Source organism: Canis lupus, chromosome 1 (genome assembly GCF_048164855.1).
Source record: "Canis lupus baileyi chromosome 1, mCanLup2.hap1, whole genome shotgun sequence".
Taxonomy (NCBI): Eukaryota; Metazoa; Chordata; class Mammalia; order Carnivora; family Canidae; genus Canis; species Canis lupus.
This window is the reverse complement of record NC_132838.1, coordinates 100,133,731-100,154,148: the sequence shown is the minus strand read 5'-3', so window position 1 is coordinate 100,154,148 and position 20,418 is coordinate 100,133,731. Positions and strand designations below refer to the sequence as shown.

Below are 20,418 nucleotides of genomic sequence, written 5' to 3'. Positions count from 1 at the left end.
TCTGGGGAGAAAAACATAAACATTTTTACTGGCTCTAAGGAGGCTTGGAAAGAGAGGATTCCTGGCCTCCAGTAACAGGACACAAACACACTTAGGACATTTTAAATCAGCAGGTGGTCCTTCTTCTGTGAGTCAAGGTAGCTCATCCAGGACACCAAGGGATGGACTCCCAGGAAGGCAGGAACCAGAGGAACGGCAGATTTGGATCCGGGTAGCCTGAATCCTTCAGAAAGACTCGTCAGAAGGAAGGCTCATGATACTGCATGGGATGAAGAAAGAGCCTGAGGAAGGGGGTTTACGGTAGCCCTGCTTTATCATAGACCGTGACACTCATGGGCTGTCCTGCTGCCCAAGCTCTGGCGTGCCCCAACCCAAGGCCGCGCGGGAGGGAACCAGCCAGAGCATGACTGACAGATGTGAACTGTGTGCTTGAAACAGTCCTGAAAAAAAAAAAAAAAAAAAAAAAAAAAAAAAAAAAAAAGAAACAGTCCTGAGCCTAAAAGATGTCCCTGTCACAGGGGAACCTTCCTACTGAGGATGACGAACAGACCGGCCAGACGCCAAGGATAATGGGGCAGCCCAGGGTCTTTGCTGGGTTTGGGACCCCCTCTCGGGGTTGGTGGGGTCCCACCACGTGCACAGAAGACGCCTCTGATGTCGCAAAACTTCTATGAAAAGAAGTAATTCCTGGGGCTCCTGGGTGGCTTGGTGGTGGAGTGTCTGCCTTTAGCTCAGGGCATGACCCCAGGGTCCTGGGATGGAGTCCCACATCGGGCTCCCCACAGGGAGCCTTCTTCTCCCTCTGCCTGTGTCTCTGCCTCTCTCTCTGTGTCTCTCACAAATAAATAAATAAAATATTAAAAAAAGAAATAATTACTGAGTTTGGACCACCAACACTGTGGAGAGTGATAACAGCCCTTCCTTCACTTGTGTCCGAAGTGACTCAACAAGTGAGGAAAGCTCAGCAACTCACGTCCTCTGCATGCGTCTGGAAGCCCCATCAGCTGGCAACATCATTGAGGTGACTTGCACCCTGAAGAGGCCTTCGGCCCAAATGTCAGGAAACCCACTCGAAATGGGATCAAGTATCATCTCCTCCAAATATGGGTTGTTCCCCAAAGTGGGCGTCACTGAGCCTGCAGGGGACACACTCTCAGACCATGTAACGGGCCCCGCGCTCATGTGGGTACAGTGGAAACCAAGCAAACAGTATATACAGCGATGGTACCAGGTGCTGCTTGGCTACAGTCTGCTCTTCCCAGCAAGGAGCCCTCCCATTCTTCCCGTCCCTCCAGTCCGGGGATAAGGTGTTTCTAAAAGCCCAGAAGAAATGAGGACCTGACCATCAGGGGGCAGAAGAGTGGACAGGACCCCAAGATGTGTCACTGACCATGTACATCTGTTAAACGTGCAGGTGTGACATTCTGGGCCCCGAGCACCAGGGTGAACAGAGCACCGCCTGAAGGGGAGAAGCCTGTGGCCGCTCTTCTGGAAGTCACTGGACGGCCACCGTCCTGTAGGCCTCTGGGAAGACAGAACACCTACCTCTCCTCTGTTGTGCCCCTGACCTAGAGAAACATCATGGACAGTCCGCCTGGTGGCTCCTCATCCAGAGCCCTTGTTTCTTTCTTACCCTGGAGCTCGCAAATGGCTGGAAGGAGAAATTAAACTCCTCCCCTTGGATCCTGGTTCAATCACCCCCCAGACAGGGGTGTGTTTCATTCTAGGGGGAGAGAGACCCCCTGGACACAGACAGCTGTGGTTTCTTCTGCTTGTGGTCAGTGTAGCTCCCCGAGATGACTCACGTGCTTTGGGACTTCCCAGGAGTAGTCCATGGCATTTCTTTGTGTGCATCTGCTTCCCTGGTGAGGGTTGCAGCTCACCAATTTGCCAGTGTGGGACCCAAGGAATTTAACAAAAATCCCCTACCCCTGGACAAGCAGAGCAGGACTAACTCCATTTTGTGCTACACCCGCCATCTCATGTATAACCCCCACATGACCTGCTTATTGCTTAAGGCACTCCCCCACCCTAGTCAAGCTGCTGAGCATACCCTTACCGGAAACCGGCTCATATAGGAATGCGGAACCCCTAACCACCAAAGAATGTAAACCCCACCTTTTGCCCGCCAAATCTGTGCGCCAATTCTGACCAGAGTGATAGGCTAGTTCAAATGGTCACTATAGGGTAAATTGTTATAAAACTGCTATGCCTCTTAACCTCGGGGTCCAAGTCCCTGCTCTGCTGTGTCGGGTATACTTGGACCCAAACTCAAGTTTGCAAATAAACCCTCGTGCGCTTGCATCAGTGTTGGCTCCTTGGTGGTTTCTTGGATACGCAATCTTGGGCACAACAGCCAGCTCCCAGGTTAGAGCTGCAGTGATACATCAGCACAGGTGGACGTAAGTACAGAGAAAACCAGGCTGCAAGCCACTCAGCTGCCAGATGTCTACACCGCCACTCCTCACGTCTCCAAGGCGACTGGGACTGGTTTGCTGACCGAGTCTATGGGACACCTGCTGGTACTGGATCCGTTTTAGAAGGATGATAACCCTGGGCTCATATGTACTGTGACTGTTCTGGGAACAGCCCGGGGATAAGGTTAGTGACCTCACACACGGGAATGGCTCTAGGACCCCCTGCACTGGAACAAAGGACCAGAAGTTACACCCTGAGTGGTGTTGACTCCTTGTACTGCAGAGTCACTCCGCACCCTACCAGTTCCCAAGGATGGACCCGCACCCATAGTTCATACAAACGCAGTGAAGGACTGATGGGGATCTGTGACAGCTGCCCTGTGAGGGCACACCCGCTTTAAGCCTGCCCTGTGTCTGCCGCAGAGCCAACCCTGGGACCCTGTGGACCACTGGCCTTGAGGAAACAAGGGACCAGAGTTTCAGAAGATAAGGCCTGACAGTACTCAGAAGCTACCCCAGTGATCTGGTGTCCCCAAAGTGAGACAGCGGGCAGCTGATTCCTGGCAGCACAGAGGAACTTGGAAGCCCTGAAGGACAGATGACTGGCTAACCCCCGTGCCCCTGCTCACAGCTTTGACCCAGGCCCCCGCCTGCTGGATGGGGAGGGTGGTGGCCTTGCAGACATCTGTCTTCTCTCTTCCCCAGTTGCTGGCTTCCTAAATAAAATGATCTCTCTTTTTCCCCCAATGCTTGAATCTTGATAATTTCTGAGAGGTGCTCTGCTGATCCCAGGTTGGAACCGGAGCTGCAGGGCCATAGAGACAATTCTCAACTTTTCACGCTGGTGGGCCCTGCTCCTGGGCTGCCAGCCAAGGTCAGGATAACTTCCCCAAACCTCAGAGCAGGGCTGTTTCTGCCCCAAGCACACGCTGCATCCGTGTTGGTAGCAGATAACCTACAAGAAACATGTCAAATAAAGATAAGAGTAAACGTCTGGGTTCCATTCCTGTGTCTCCAAAGCCCGCAGCCTTGCATATACTAGAAGTATAAGATAAAGTCTGAATTTTCTGAAATGTTCTTCATCAGGGTGACTTGTGACTCTTAGCTTAGGCTCTGCTCACAACCAGCTAGGGGAGGGCTGTGGAGCGTCTACACTGGCAGGTGGCCTTCATGGGTGCAAGAGGCTCAGAGACAGTGGCCTTGAGTCACAGGAGAGGATGATGTTAAGGCTGTCAGCACAAGGTGACATCAGAGTCGCGTTCTTTGTCCTGCTGAGGGAGACTGTCTGAAGCCCAGGAGCCTCTACACCCTGCCCGTCCTGGGGTGTCAGCCATGAGCTCTCAGGAAGTTCAGTGAGACCCACGGACAGACACAGAGACAGAGAGAGACGGAGTTGGGAACGAGGTTCCTTTTTGTTGTGATGGGAGGTGGGAGAAGCCATGGTGAGGCCCCAGAAGCAAGCCAGGCTGAGCCCAGCCCAGAGCCGTCCTACATCAATAGAAGCCCGTGGAGAGCCATAGAACTCCCCAATTGCCATGCTTCCTCCATGGCGCCCGAAGGGCAGGCTTGGAGTTTTCTAAGAGATCGTCTTGCCTGCGACTCCCAGCCTGGGGAGGAGCCCCTTTTCCTGCTCGCCCACTTGAAGGTCTACAGGGTCTGAGCTCAGGCATCCTGGGTTTCTGCAGCTTGTCCCATCCCTTTCCATAAGCGCATTTTGTGGTAAAGCACCGATCTCAGGATAACCAAGCGGGTCCTCCTGGTTTGCCTGGACAGGTGGTGGCAAAGTGTGGGTCCTTGACGGGGAACCCACGTGACCTGGAAGGTGCAGGCCATCCCATCTGAGTTTTGGGTGCTGGCATTTCCTGCAGTGCACAGGAGTGATGGGACATTGCCTCTGCGCTCATGAGCCCGGGGCTTCTACGGTTTTGTTTGCAGTGTGATTTCATTAAATCAACTAGGTAATGGATAGTGACCTAGAATATGTTGCCAAGGCTTAGTTAGGACAGCGTGTGCACCGCTCTGTAGAAAGGTGCCCAAGGAGACTGTAGCTTGTCCCTTCCGTGGTACAAGAACCCTGTTAGTTCTGGAGAAAGCGGTGATGCTCAGGGTGGGGGTGGGTGTGCTTCTTATAGGGACTCCTCACATGTCACTCTGCAATCCCAAGCTTATGAGGGTCAAGGGAGCTGGTGGTCTCCAGCGACACCAAGCTGGCCACAAGACCAGAGAAAGACCCCGCCCACTCCCTCCCCCATCAGGCTCCTCTGTTTCTGGAGATCTTGCTTAATTGTAATCAGTGACCATTTGGGCTGCTTGTTTTTCTCTTCCTCAGCTTTAAATTCCGGCTCTTAAGTTTATGATCACCGATAAAAGAGCGAGCCCTTGAAACTCTAGGTCCCCACCGTGGACCGCAGTGAACATGGAACCCCAGGCAAGCTCGCTGCTTCCTGGGATGTGCGGCTCATACACTTTTTTCTCACTGTGCCTGATGTTTATCGCTGAGTGTCCTGCAATTTTAAGAGCCACATAAGCTGGTCCAGTCACGACACTGGTTATGGACAGGCTGGGACCAGTATTTCTAATTTATGTAACCGTTAACTTCACGGATATAATTGTCTTGCACTTGGAATGTTTGACAGTTGTTTTAGGAGGTGTGAGAGGCTCCAGCAAAGGCACAGCAGATGCTTCTGCCAATTTCTCTTGCCTCCAGCCAGAGGTTCTCTGCTTCCAAAAGCCCCTGTGATTAGACTGGGGCCTAATAGATAAATCAGGAGCATCTATAACCTTAGGGCCTATAGCTCTAATCACATCTGCAGTTTCTGTGGCATCTACTATATTTGTAGGTTCCAGGGTTAAGGTGTAGGTAGGTATCTTTGGGGGCTAGTCTACCTATCCCACTAGGGATAGAATTTCTCCTGTTTCCTCACAGAAAATGATGTTTTGGCTCTTACATTTAGTCCTCTAAATATATTTTTATTGTGGCAAAATACACGAGTCTGTTATGTTTATATTTTGATGCATTTTGAGTTAATTTTTGCATATGGAGAGGTATAGGCTGAGGTTCTGTGTGTGCATGTCTACTACATCAATCTGCTTGTTCCAATACCATTTTGGGAAAAGATTATCCTTTTCCTAATGATGTCTTTGGCATCATTAAAAAAAAATATATATATAGATTTTTTTCTGGATTCTCTGTTCCAATGATCTATTTATATCTTTATGCCAATACCATAGTTTTAATTATTATAGTTTTCAATTAGCAATAATTGTGCGCTTCAGATAAACCTCATTGGCTACAATACTTCCACTGTGCGAAGCTAATTATTAGAGTCTTGTAATCAGATTATTTAAGTCCTCTAACTTTTTACTTCTCTTTCAAAGTTTATTTGGCTTTTAAATCCTTTGCATTTCCACATAATTTTTATTTTTTTTTAAAGATCTTATGTATTTATTCATAAGAGACAGAGAGAGAGAGAGAGGCAGAGACACAGGCAGAGGGAGCAGGCTCCATGCAGGGAGCCTGACGTGGGACTCGATTTCACATCTCCAGGATCAGGCCCTGGGCTGCAGGCGGTTCTAAACCGCTGAGCCACCTGGGCTGCCCGCCACATAATTTTTAAATAAGCCTGCTAATGCCTATAGAAAAAAACCCTGCTGGGATTTTAAAGAACTTTTAATTTAAATTTCAGTAGTTAACATACACTGTAATATTAGTTTCAGGCGTACGGCATAGTGATTCATCACTTACATACATCACCTGGTGCTCATCACAGCAGGTGCATTCCTTCAGCCCCATCACCTGTTCTCCTGCCCGCCACGGCCCTCCCCTCTGGCACACTGTATTCTCTGTAGTTAAGTCTATTTATCTGTTTCTTTTTTCCATTTGCTCGATTGTTTTGTTTCTTAAATTCCACATAAGTGAAATCATACGGTATTTGAATTTCTTTATTTCACTTACCATAATATTTTGCTGGGATTTTGATTGAGATTACATTGAATCTATATATCAGTTGGGGAGAATTCTGAGTTTTGGGTCTGGAGATCCATGACTTTGTTACGAACTGAATTGTTCCTTCAAAATTCATGTTGCAGCCCTAATGAACATGCTTTGTCCTCTTTGGTCTGCGACAGTTTCTCAGACATTCCTTGTTTTTGATGACCTTGATGGTTCTGAGTCAGGTACTGTGTGGAACGTCTCTCAATTTGGGTTTGTCTGAGGTGTTCCTCATGGTTAGACTGGGTGACTGGTTATCGGGGGCCACATTTATAGTCATTTATAGAAGTATGGACTCATGGAAGTTTATTTTATTCTTTGGATTTTAATCCAATACTTAATTATTTTTTTGTTCAAACCATTCCGGCTTTGGCCAGCGGGAGCTCTTTCAGGCTGGCTTCTCTCCCTTTGACAGTAAAAGGATCTTAAAATTGTGGTAACGGATACCTAAAATTTACCAACCACTTTTACTGGAACAGTTTAGAAGTACTAACGATATTCACAGGTGTGACCTTTAGAACTTCTTCCTCTTGCAAACCTGTCCTGTCCGGTGGAACAATCCCCCTCCCCGTCCTGCTGCAGCCATGGTTGGACTTGACCTCATTCAATGAGCTTGGCTCCTCTGGAGACCTCAGAAGTGGAATACTGGAACACTTGTCTCTTTGGCTTGTTCTAGTCACCGTAACGTCCTGCAGGCTCATCCTTCTTTTTAGACACTGGATGCTATTCAACTGCACGTGTATACTAGATAATAACGCTGCAGTTAACCTGGGTGTGCTGAATACCTCCTTCAAGACCCAGCCTTCAGTTCTCTGGGGTATTGGTTCAGGTAACTGGATTATCTGTTTTTTTTTTTTTTTTTTAAGGATTTTATTTATTTATTCATGAGACACACACACACACACACACACACACAGAGAGAGAGAGAGAGAGAGAGAGAGGCAGAGACATAGGCAGAGGGAGAAGCAGGCTCCATTCAGGGAGTCTGATGTGGGGCTCGATCCCAGGTCTCCAGGATCAGGCCCTGGGCTGCAGGCGGCGCTAAACTGCTGAGCCACCTGGGCTGGCCATCTGTTAAGTTTTTGAGGGACTTCCGTACTCCGTTTCCCACAGTGACCACATTTTATATTCTCACCAACCGTGCACAGGAGTTCCAATTTCTCTGATCCTGGCCAACACTTGTTCTTTTGTTTTTTTTCTCTCCAACTCTGTGGAGTTGAAATACATTTATTGCAGCAGGCAGAGACGCGCCCGTTCAGCTCCCCTCCAGGAGACCTGGGTGCAGGAGGACAGCTGGTGGACAGCCTCCTACCACTGTACTTTTTCAAATCCAACTGAGGTGTCTGTGTGGTGGCTGCGCTGTGCCCCACTGGCATCTGGCCACGGACTGACCAAGGTGGGTGTGACAAGCCAGGTCATGTCTGCCCAGCTCTGGATTCTTCCTATGAGGAACCCCTGACCAAGACGTTCCCAGGGCTGCCCTACAGTCTGGGCTTTTTCTAAAAACGTCTCTGTCCACGTGTGCCAGACCCACATGCACGTCCCACCCATCCCCACCTTTACCCATCATCTGTGTTCCCCCAATAAACTCCTGCAGCTGATTCTGTCTTGGCATCTGCTTCTCTGAAAGAGGATTTGGGGAAGAAGTGAAATTAAATGTTCAGCAGTGTCTCAACAAAGAAGTCACTATGAAGTTTTTGTGTTCTTTAAAGATTACACATTCCAAGTTTCATTCGACTATGGAAGGATATATTATTTCTAACACATTTATTGTCTGAGAGAAAATTTATTTATTGTTCTAATTTACTGAAGCTTAACGTATTCCATCAAATTACCCAGGAAAATCCAGGTAGCAGATATTTAACACATTCCTTCAAGACATCTCAAACAAATTTTAAAATGCCACAGAATGATAAATATCTGCCATTGAAATCACTTCCATGCTGTGCAAGTGCAGAAGTGAGCGGAGGTGCGGCCTGCCCCCAACCTGGCTGCGCGGGATACAGGCACTTGTGTATGTGAGGTGCCAAGTCACCCGAGGAATCAGTCCCATTTCCACTGTGTACCCAAAGTAGCAAATCATACATGCACCTGAAAAGAACACCTTCCGTGTGTGCCGGGGATAGGCTGACTCCACCACGAGGATGATGACCGTTAGAAGTCTGCCGTCGTCGGTAATACAGAAACATACACAGTCTTCATGTTCAAAGCCTTCATGGGGATTTCTTCTGTAATTTCTAGAATAGAAAGAGGATTAAACAAAATTAATTTTCTACCTATTCTGTATGAATATTGAAAATCCGTTGACTGCCTGTGTGTGGAATTTGGCCTTTTCGGGCTGTGGGGGAGACCCGCTAGGCTTCTGGGACTTCCTGAGCGATGGGAGTACTTTGCTACAGGGGTTGCTGAATGTCCCTGAGGGTTTCTGTTGGTGAGGTGACTCCAGGTGGAGGCAGCCACGCCACAAAGACGAGCTACATGATGTACGGGTGGAAGCTTTCACTCACATGCTATCAGCCGACATGGCATAACTTTGTGGGCAATGACCCAATGGTGCCTATGTAATGAAGCCTCACTGCAAATGCTGGACCCCCAGCCCCAGGGGAGCTGCCTGGTTGGTAACACAGCATGGGCACCACTGTTCATGCTTTGGAGCCAGGAGGAGGGAACACTGCTCATGGCTCCCTAGGAGATGACAGCTTGAAGCTGCGTGTTTGGACCCCTCCCAGATTCTGTACCTTTTCCTATAACAAATGTGGCCCTAAGTGCAATAGTTTCCATGAGTTCTGTAAATCTTGCTAGTATATTATCAAGCCCAAGGGTGATTCTGGAAAACCCTCCGAACTTATAGTTGGTGACAGAAGTGACAAGGTCTTATGTGGCCTCTTCCCTGCGTTTGTCAAAGTCGCCTAACTCCCTACAGTTTGGGTGAGAAGTCTTGGGCTGACCTTCTGGAATAAAGCCCCTCAACCCAATAGCCCTGTGCACTGACCCAGACATCCACACCCCCGCCCCAAACAGGTGTTTTCCTCATCGTTCTCCAGAGATTAACTCCTTACAGCAGGAGGAATTGCCGTGTAGGTCTACAAAGTACGAGAACACGATAAGCCTGTAACATCTTACGAGGACCAAACACATAAAACAGAGGGCGCCTGGGGGGGCTCAGTTGGTTTGGCGTCTCCCTTGTTTCAGGTCATGATCTTAGGGTCCTGGGATAGGGCCCTGCATGGGGCTCCCTGTTCAGCGGGGAGTCTGCTTCTCCCTCTCCCTCTCCTCATGCTCTTGCTTTCTCTCAAAATATTTTTTTTTCTTTCTCTCAAATAAAATCTTAAAAACACACGAAATAGATGAAAACTCAGAGAGAGAGAGAGGAAAGAAAAAACTTAAAGTGCTCTTCACCCACTGGGGGGCATTTTGCTTCTAGCAGATCTGAATTCAAAGGGAAGGACCAATGTCCCAGCAGGAATGCTGGACATCTGTCCTGAAGCTGCCTCCTCATAGATGACTACAGGGTCTGAGATGATACCGAGCATCTTGTGGAACAAGAAGGAAACCATTATATGATCCTTGCAATTTACCAAATTAGCACTATTTTACAAAAGACAACTTTGAGAGGAAAAACACAATGAAAATGAGGCAGGGCAGAGACACTGGGTTGCACAGAGCCCCAGGCTTCTCGGTGACCTTGGGTGGGCCACTGAGCTTTCATGGTCTCACGGATGCAACTTGCCTCACCAACCTCAGGGCATTGCTCTGTGAGTCACAGGTCGAATTCCCACAAGTGTGGCTCTGCCCTGGTCAGTGTTGGCCAGGTGCCTGCATGTGCACAGAACCAGAGACGATGCCTCTCCATGTCTACAGCGTGGCTGCACCTGGGACTGGTGCACTTGGGGATAAGGAAGAGGTAAGAGTCTCAAAGTTTCAGCTGCGTGGAACAAGACAGGACGCTGAGCTTTACTACCAACCACACAGAAGAACCAGGTATGTCGGAGGCAAAGTGGAAGGAGCCTGTTGATGGCAGGACAGTCTGTGGGCATCACCAGAGGCAGACAAGGGCCAGAACAGACAGGATCTCATGCGTCAAGTGACAATCTGACGCATTAGCTAATGGTGAGCCCCAGGGGACTCTGAGTGAGGACACTGTCACGGGAGGAATGCACAGGAGGACAGCTCTGGTGGAGACGGAGGATGGGACCCTAAGCCAGGGAGGGCTGAGGACACAGGGAACCCTGACAGCAAACTGGAGGTAGAGAGGAACCCAGGTGCAGAGGAGGCTCCAGTCCTCAACAATGTAGCAGAAAACTTTTAAGTGTAATAGAAAACTAAGACAGACAGACAGACAGACAGAAAGAAAGAAAGAAAGAAAGAGAAAAGGAAGGAAGGAAAGAAAAGAAAAGAAAAGAAAAGAAAAAAAAAAGAAAAGAAAAGAAAAGAAAAACCGAGCAAGGAAAGAAAAATGAGGAAAATCTTTAGGCCAAAAATCATGAATTCCAAGAGGTACCTGAACATTTTGGTTTTCTGGCTGTCCTGGTGGCCCAAAACTTTGGCCCTAAAGGTATCAAAGTGAGACAAGAAAAAGCCTGGGGTCTATGGCTTGGGAAGTCCAATGAACTGGATCCACTACCTGCCCCTCTTGCCCCCTGAATAAGGAGCCCATGGCCAGAGTGCTTTCAAACAGATCCTTCTGTTTGAAAGATAGTCAAGAAGATGCAGTGGGTCTAATCACAGCCTTCCAGAGGATATGCCCACGTTCCTCCTGTGACCACAGAGGCAGAGGTCAGGGGGACAGGGTCACAAGTCCAGGACACTTGGAACCACCAAAGTGTGAAGAGGCCAAGGCCAAATTCTGCCCTGGAGCCTCAAAAACAATGCGGCCCTGCTGACACTAGGCCTCTGGCCTCCAGAACCGAGGACACTCGGTTTCACGGCCCCTGCTTATGGTGATGTGTTGGGGCCGGTCTCAGCAAACCGTATGAGAACCTGCCTCACTCTGCCTGGCTGTGGGGCCGGGACAGACAGGACACAGCCCCGTGAGGCTCTGGTCCTCCTCTATCCAAACACCCCCGTGGCCCCAAGTAACTGAAGTGAAATTGGCCTGCACTGACAGTGTCCCCAGACAACAGAAATGTTCCTTTAAATGGGGTTTAAACAGAAACACCACAAACCGCTGTTGTCAGGACTCTAGAAACAACCAAAGTTACACAGCAACCATTCGAATCCGCATTGAGAAGGCAACCTGCAGGGACAGGTCTGTGGTTGTCACACGTGTGCCTGGCCGCCAGGCCCTCATGTCCTCATGTCCTGAGGTCCCCATGGGCTCAGGAGGAACTGAGCAAAGTCACCCTGGGTCCTAACCCGATCAGGGGCTGCCTGCGGAGCTCACATGGGGTGCTTGTCTCCACTCTGGAACTCACTCAGGGAGGAAAAGCGCAGCATTGCTTGAAAACGCCGTTGGGCAAAGTCCACAGCTGCCAGGGTGCGAGGTTGCCGCTGCAGCCTGTGACAGCTGACTGCAGGCTCACAGCCTGGCTGGAAAGCCTCCAGGATGGCATCTCCTGGAACAGCCACCCAGCTCTGAAAACCAGGCGTTCTGTGCCATTCAGGAAGCTGTACGTGTGCCCAGGGCAGGATGCACGCACACAAGGGGCCCAGGAAGACGCCAAGCTTTCAGCTATGAAAATAATAGCTTTTCTAGCCAAATGTGCCTAATGATCAGAGCAGGAGCAGCTTGGTGGAGCCAAGGGCAGTGAAGACACTCTGAATAACCAAAGCACAGGGAGTCCACACCCCGGGAGGGCCTTGGGCCAGGATGCAAGGACACAACGGGAATGCAGAGCTGCGTGCTACCCCGTGTCTGCTTTGCAACTCCACTTTTTCTTTTCCACAGGACTTAAAAAACAAATACATAAGACACAATTAAAAATTTATGTTTTGAGGCACACAAAGCAGGTTCTGCAGAGTATAAATGGGAGCAGAACTGTACAGGCACAGAGATTCTGCAAATGAAGTCAAACGGTCAAACTGGTGTTGACTCAAACCAGATGGCTGCTAATTCAGGATGTTATCTGTAATCCCCATGGGAAATACTTAAGAACATAGCAAAAAAGAAACACACAAAAGGAAGAGGGAAGGGACTCAAGACAGGGGCTCTCTGAGGAGGAACAAAGGGCCCTTTTACCGAAACACGTACACCTGGGCACAAACCAAAGACAGGACGGAACGCACAGAGGTGTCAGATGCCATCAGAGCATCCAGCTGACCGCAGGTTGCGAGGCTGAGTTGTGGTGACAGAAGCAAGTGATGGGCACACAGAAGAGCTGTCTGGGGAAAGGGTCCCAGTGGCAGCCACACCATGTGGAGTGCCTGATGTGCACCCGGGAGGAAGGGAGGGAACGGGCTGCTGACGATGGGGCAGTGAGACCTGAGTGGGTTTGGGGAGAGGTGCAACAGTCCTTCCCAGGCGACTGGGCCGGGCTCTCCACTCTGATGTGCTTGCTGCGAAAAGCCTTTGTGCGTGCTTTTCACGCTATGGAGGCACAATGCCAGTTACCAGCTTCCCACCAACTGCTGTACTGTCATCATTCTAAAAGAGTGATCTTAGAACCAGCAAATCGTACTAATTTATCAAGAAGCATGTGTTTTTAATAACTACCAACATAATTTTAAGGTTTTCTTTCTTTTTTTTAAGATTTTAATTATTTATTCATGAGATACAGAGGAGAGAGAGAGAGAGAGAGAGAGAGAGAGAGGGGCAGAGACACAGGCAGAGGGAGAACGTGGAGCAGGGAGCCCAATGTGGGACTTAATTCCAGGACTCCAGGATCAGGCCCTGGGCCGAAGGCGGCGCCAAACCGCCAAGCCACCCAGGGATCCCTTAAGGTTATTTTCTTTCTTTCTTTCTTTTTTTTTTTTTTTTTTTTAATTTTTATTTATTTATGATAGTCACAGAGAGAGAGAGAGGCAGAGACACAGTCAGAGGGAGAAGCAGGCTCCATGCACCGGGAGCCCGATGTGGGATTCGATCCCGGGTCTCCAGGATCGCGCCCTGGGCCAAAGGCAGGCGCCAAACCGCTGCGCCACCCAGGGATCCCCTTTTAGGTTATTTTCAAAGCAAAAAGCAATCATCCTTCTAATTATTATTCTAACGCTCTAGTTGGCAGATTTCTGGAGAAAGAGCCAAAGGAAAAAAATTTTAAAAAAGACAATAGAAAACAAGGAATAAAGCAGATGTAGCAGGTACTGTGATCTCACCATGTGTCTGAGTCTCGTTCAGAAACAGCTTGAGCTTCCTGCTGCGAAGACCAAACACCTTGGCTGCTTCATACAGGAGGCCCTGGTGGGTAAGTCCATTCTGCCCAGGCGGGTTTTCCAGCAGGAGTGTGCCCACTGTTCCCTTCACACACTCTGCGCAAGAGAGCACCACCGGGTCAGCTTCTGAGAGCTGGGTGCCCCGCCACCCCAGCTGCAGGCCACGTGCAGGGCAGAGGCTCCCAGAGCCAGCAGGGCCTGGGAGCTGGTGTCCAGTCTGCAAGGGGGCGGCGGGGGGAGGGGGCAGCGGAATTAGCAACAGGTCTGAACACTTGTGGCTGGGGAAGAGCTACTCCATGAGCACATGCAGTACACGATGAGTGCCCAGAGCCCAAGGGAGACTACACATCCATCTAGCCTGCTGACCGGAGCACAGATGTGCACAACAGATTTCAGGATGCTTCCCAGAAAAAAATAAGGCAAAATTAAGCATTTCAGTGGCTCTGCATTTAATACCACTTCATTTAGCAGTAACACTCCCTGACTGTGCAGATGGAGGGATTTCCACACAAACACACCATGAGAAACAAGCCCGTTTGTGCCCCCGGGGAGCATAGGAGCGCACCTTATGCTGTGGGAGAGGTGGACTGAGAAAGGAAGTCCTGCCACCCAGCACCCCACGACCCCACAACCCGCCAACTGCCTGCGCAGCTGTTGGCAGCTGGGGGGGAGGGCCCACCTTGCGGGCCTGCGTTCAGGAGCTGTAGGTTGATGTAACGGCAGAGTGCAGTGCTGGGGCCGTCCACTACAGCGGGGGCTGACCCTGCCGCCACGCGAAGTGTTTTTCCACTAATACTCAGTAAATCAGTCTGGTTTTGTATTTCTAGAAGTAACAACAAAAACAGCAATGACAAATCACTCAGGGTATATAATGCAGAGCTGAAGTCATTCACTTATTAAACTATACTTTTGCAGTGATGTTTTCTACCTAATTTCTCTTTGTCAAAGAGAAATAGGATAAAATGACATGCAAATAGCAGAAAATTTGAATGTTGCAAAACAGACTGCATAATAACTTAAAAGCATATGGCAGATTGTTTTTTCTCCTTTAGTATGTTCTCTGATATTATAGATCCTCTTAAAATCTCCTACATGCTAAACTTCACTGTGAAAAAAGGCATTATAATAAAAAAATGATAATTACAGTCAGAAGAGAATAATTTTGACCCATAAACACATGTGAAAAATAGGACATACAAACACACACAGATCTCATTTATCTAAAACTGAACACTGCTTAGGGTGATAAACATGGGTGGGCTGAATGGGACGAGCCACACAGCTGGGGCAGGTCCCCGGGGAGTAGGGGTGTAGGGCATCTGCTCCGGACCCACACCCGTGGCTCCCTTAGTTGCCCTGGGCCTGGTCACAGAGGTAACAACATCTGGCACCTCAGGCCTGCCCTATTCTCTGCCTGTCTGGCAGCTCCACCTTTAGGCTATGTAGAAGTTCCTGAAAATGAGCATCTGGATTCTTACTAAAGAGCAGGTACTCATCTCCCATAGCTGCCATTAGGAACCACAACCCTGGGGCTCACGACATCAGGCAACTAGTCTCAGAGGCGAGACATCAAAATTGAGGTGTTCCGTGGGCCCTGGCCCCTTGGAAGCCCACGGGGTGGCCCTGCCCCTTGTGTCCCTACTTCCTGGAGGCTCCCAGCCTTCTGTTTGCACCTCCCCAATTTCAGCTCTGCCTTTGTCATCACATGGCCCTGACCCCAGTGCTCCTGGCGACACCCTCTTACCTCATCACGCTGGCAATGACCTTGTCCCCAAAGATCACATTTGGTAGAATGCAAGGGACGAACTAACAGGTCTCTCTCCTAATTTAGCTTGTCCTACTGATGATCTGGGTCTCGCAAGACACAGGCACTAGTGCTTAGTGAGGTCAAGGCACAGCAGGGAGTGGGCAGGATGGGAGGGTCCATCTCCTGAGGGCTGCAGGGACTAGGGCGGGTCTGCAGGTTGAGGAGTCACCATCCCAGTTGGGCTGCTGAGGGCCAGGCCTGCTCGGATGTGGGAGGAGGCATGGCTGTGGGGCCACCGCATGTCCCAGGACAGCTGACCCTTTCCACATACCCACTGCACCATGGAGGACAGCCAGCTCAGAATTCCGTACACCAAAAATACTAGTAATGATGCTCTTCAGCTTTAAAACATCCAACCTGTTATCGCCTTTTGGGTTTTCCAGAAGCAATACTCCACCTAAAGAACCACAAGTATGAGTGAAACTGAGGGAAAAACAAAAGTTAAATTTGAAAGAGAACTCCAGGACAACCCAGCACCTGTATGTCCTCTCTGGTCAATGTCTGCTTCTGTCCCTTCCCCATCATCTGTGAGTGGTGAGAGTTCATTGTGTACCCTGGACACCCCCAGGGCTGGAAATGGTTTGCAAGGACCTGCCTTGTAGCTCACGCTTTTATCCTTTCCACAGGATCTTTCACAGAGCAGAATTTTAAATTTTAAGGAAGTTCAATTTATTGACCTTTTTCCTTTTAGGGGCGTAGCTCCAGGGCTTCACTTGCATACCGACACCAAAGGCTCTGGTACCACAAAATGAAAAGATGCCTCAACTCACCTGCGTTTGCTCCTTTCTAGAAGTTGCAGGCAACATGTGGGCAGGCAACATGTTGGCCTATTTCCGGGTTCTCCCCACCGAGGACATGGGCCTGTGCTTGCACTACGCTCACGCCACCATCATCTGAGACATCCTGAAACTTGGTGCAGCAGTTTCTCCCATTCTTGTCTTACTTTTCAAAGTTGTTTTAGCTATTTTATTTCCTTTTTTTTTCCAGAGACATTTTAGGATATTTTCTGTGTCTACAAAAAATGTTGCTGAGGTTTGATCAGAATTGAGTTAAACCTGTGTATTAATTTGGGGAGAACTGATGTGTTTATTACTACATTGACTCTTACAATCTGTGAATACAGCATGTCTGTTTTTCCATCAGTAATTTATAGATTTGGGCAAACAAGTCCTGTACATGTTTTACCGGATTTACACTTAAGTGTCTCTTTTTTGAGCAACTGTAAATGGTATCACACTTTAAATATCATTCTGTTTGTTGCTAGTGTACAAAAATTGAATTGACTTTTGTATGTTTAACTTTGAAAACAAATCCCACCAATTAATGCACGAACCCAGAAGGTATATACAACACCAAAAATACTTTAAAACAATAAATTTAAAGATCATTTGTAGTTTTTTTTTCTCACAATGTGAGTGCTTTCAGCCTAAAGGTCAATTACAAACCAGATCACGTGAAGGCAGCACCTGTAAGGATCCTGGGAAAATACCGTTGCTAGAGTGGGGCCCAGCAGTCCTGGCAGTCGGCAGATGGGGACATAGGCCCCATCTGTCCTGTTGCTGCTCCTGCTGCTGCCCTGTAACTGAGGGTGACACAGAACCCTGGCCTGTGGACACCACGATGCACACCCACTGCCCGTCCAATCACCTCCTTCCACAGGATCGCGGACACAGCATGGAACCATAGTAACAGTCTAGGGACCATTGTCACGGGCCCGAAGTAAACACTACCACCAGGTGCTACCTGGTGACAGTGCTGGTGGGCAATCCAGTGCAGGGGTCCCAGGACATACACGTTAATCTGCAAAGTCATTGGGAGTGTCTCCATAGACCATCATGTTCTCTTCATACAGGGCCAATCTTATTTCATCCCTTCCAATCTCTATGCCCTTTCTTTTCTTGCTTTAGTCCAGGGTAATGCAGAGTCAGAGCAGTGAGAATAGGCACCCTTGCCCTGATCTTGGATAGAAAACATTCAATCTCTTCCCTTTAAGTATAATGTCACCGGCAGGCTTATGTGTAGATGTCCACATTTTTCTCCATGTTTTTCTTAGTTGTTTCTTTAAAATCATGAATGGATGTTGAATTTTGTCAAATGCTTTTTCTGTAACAATTGATATTTTAACCTGTTAATATGGTGGATTCATGTGACTGGTGTTTGGATGCTGAGCCAGTCTTATATCCTTTGAATAAACCCCACCTATCAAAATTCTCTGTATTTATAGCTGTATTCTATTTCATAATGTTTTGTATTATCTATATCTGGCTTTGGTCTCAATGCTACCTTAATAAAGTGAGTTGGTGTTTTTTTCCTCTTCTTTTTTCCAGAAGAATCTGTGTAGAATTGGTGTTAATTTTTTTCCAGTCTGGTTGAATTCTCTAGCAAAATCCTTTGTGTCCAACTTTAAGAAATTTTAAAAAATGATACTTTTATTTTTCTCCTCAGATCATCCTCCCCCTCCCTTTTAAAAAGATTTATTTATTTATTCATGAGAGACACAGACTGAGAGAGAGGCAGAGACATCGTCAGAGGGAGAAGCAGGCTCCTCGCAGGGAGCCCAATGAGGCACTCGATCCTGGATCCCAGGATCACGACCTAAGCTGAAGGCAGGTGCCCAACCACTGAGCCACTGGGAGTCCATTTCCTCCCTTTTCTAAGACAAACTTACCATGAACTTTGTTTCTCAAGTCCATGTTTATCTATATACAACAAATAAATGAATTCACACATGAATGCTGCCCCACTGTATGACTAACTGTGAAACTTGCTTCTTTCATTAGAAATATTTTTGAAATAGAAAAACTTACAGATATAGTACATTCAACTAGTATGTAGTACTCACTTTCTGATGGACGTGTGCACTACGCAACATTCTCAGTGATGGTCTTAGACTCAACCAGATAAGCGAACTTTCTGTTGAGCTTCTATTTTTATTATTATTTTTAATTATTTATTTATTCATGAGAGAGACAGAGAGAGAGAGAGAGATAGGGGCAGAGACATAGGCAGAGGGAGAAGCAGGTTCACCGTGGGGCCCAATGTAGGACTCAATCCCGGATCTCAGGATCATGACCTGAGCCGAAGGCAGCTGTCCAACTGCTTAGCCACGCAGGCATCCCTCTGGAGAGCTTTTAAATTACAAATTCAATCTCCTTAATAGCTAAGAGCTGCTGAAATGATCTATTTTATATTGGGTGAGTTGAGGTGGTTTGTGCTTTTGAAGAATTGGCTCATTTCACTCAAGTTGTCAAATTTATGTGTGGAGAGCTCTCCCTGGGATTCACGTATCTGATTTCTGCAGTCTGTACTGATATCTGGTCTTTGCTCATGTTGGTAAATAGTGTCTTTTAAAGCAATCTCACCAGATGCTTATTAATTTTGTTATTGATTCTATTTTTTCAAAGAACCACACGGTTTCATTGATTTTCTCTACTGTTCTCTTTTTCAATTGTATGGATTCCTGCTCTTATTGTTTTTTAAAGATTTATGGGGCACCTGTGTGGCTTAGTCAGTGAAGCATCTGCCTTCGGCTCAGGTCATGATCTCAGGGTCCTGGGATCCCTGCTCAGTGGGGAGTCTGCTTCTCCTTCTGACTTTCCCCCTTCTTGTGCTCCCTCTCACTCTCTCATTAATAAATAAAATCTATTTTAGAGAGAGAGCAGGTGTGAGGGGGAAGGGGCAGAGACACAGGGAAAGAAGCAGATTCTGCTGAGGATAGAGCCCAACATGGGGCTCGATCCCACGACTCTTGAGATCAAGACCTGAGTCAAAAATAAGAGTCAGATGCTTAATTGATGGAAATAACCAGGTGCCCCTTCTTGCTTTCTTTGATTAACATTTGTATGGTATGTCTTTTCAATTTACTCATACTGTTACATTTGAAGACTTCTTTATATACGGCATATAGTTGGTAACGTATTTTATCCTAAGTCTGCCAATCTCTATTAATTGGTTTATTCAGAACCATTTACCTTTAGTGTAATTATTATTATTTAAAAGTAACCTCTATGCCCAAGGTGGGACTTGAACTAACAGCCTGGAGAGGAAGAGTCACATATTCCCCCTGACTGGGCCAGCCAGGTCCTTCTCCTATTTAGTGTAATTACTGATGGTAAGCTTAAGCTCTCTCTGTCCTATTTTCTGCTTTTGTTGTTTTCTTTTTCTAACCTTCCTATGGGTTATGGGAACATATTTTAGAATTCCATTTTATTTCTGTAGTGTTTCTGTGTGAATCTCCAGGAACAGGCTTAGTGGTGGCACCAGGTGTTACCTCATATACACACAACAACTGGCCTGCTGTCGGCATTTGGCCAGTTTGAGGGAAGCACAGAAACCTGACCTATTTTCACATCACTTTGCTCTTTCCTACTTTTAATTTTCTTAAATGTTTTTTGTGTATACACAAAAATATAGTTTTTGTTATAACCACCAAATAATTTAGAAAATTCAAGGGGGAAATCCTGTTGAATTTACCTATATTTTGACTTTTTCTATTGTTTCTTCTGTCCTGATGTCCCCACATTTCTTCTTTTGTCTTTTTTTTTTTTTAAAGATTTTATTTATGAGAAACACAGAGAGAGAGAGAGAGAGGCAAAGACACAGGCAGAGGGAGAAGCAGGCTCCGTGCGGGAAGCCCGATGTGGGACTCGATCCCAGGACCCTGGGATCACACTCCGAGCCAAAGGCAGATGCTCAACCGCTGAGCTACCCAGGTGTCCCAGTCTTTTCTTTGTTTTAAGAATTTCCTCTACCGGGATCCCTGGGTGGCGCAGCGGTTTGGCGCCTGCCTTTGGCCCAGGGAGCGATCCTGGAGACCCAGGATCGAGTCCCACGTTGGGCTCCCGGTGCACGGAGCCTGCTTCTCCCTCTGCCTGTGTCTCTGCCTCTCTCTCCCT

General features: G+C 47.8%; 1 protein-coding gene and 1 non-coding gene across 4 annotated transcripts in view; both read right to left on the bottom strand.

Annotated features, from left to right (window-relative positions):
- Positions 1-5,599: 5,599 nt before the first annotated feature.
- LOC140609083 (U4 spliceosomal RNA) lies at positions 5,600-5,733 on the bottom strand. The gene has a single exon (XR_012011056.1). It is a non-coding gene; the product is annotated as a U4 spliceosomal RNA (small nuclear RNA).
- Positions 5,734-8,174: 2,441 nt separating this feature from the next.
- IARS1 (isoleucyl-tRNA synthetase 1) overlaps positions 8,175-20,418 on the bottom strand; it is a 68,986-nt gene continuing 56,742 nt past the window's right edge. For 2 of the 3 annotated variants that reach the window (XM_072842460.1, XM_072842471.1), the window contains exons 31-34: positions 15,795-15,920; positions 14,396-14,539; positions 13,660-13,812; positions 8,175-8,645 (exon numbers count right to left, since the gene is read on the bottom strand). In XM_072842460.1, the coding sequence (XP_072698561.1) occupies positions 8,563-8,645; positions 13,660-13,812; positions 14,396-14,539; positions 15,795-15,920 (506 nt within the window). In that variant the 3' untranslated portion in view covers positions 8,175-8,562. The remainder of the gene's footprint in view (positions 8,646-13,659; positions 13,813-14,395; positions 14,540-15,794; positions 15,921-20,418) is intronic. The other variant, XM_072842481.1, reaches the window with a different exon arrangement.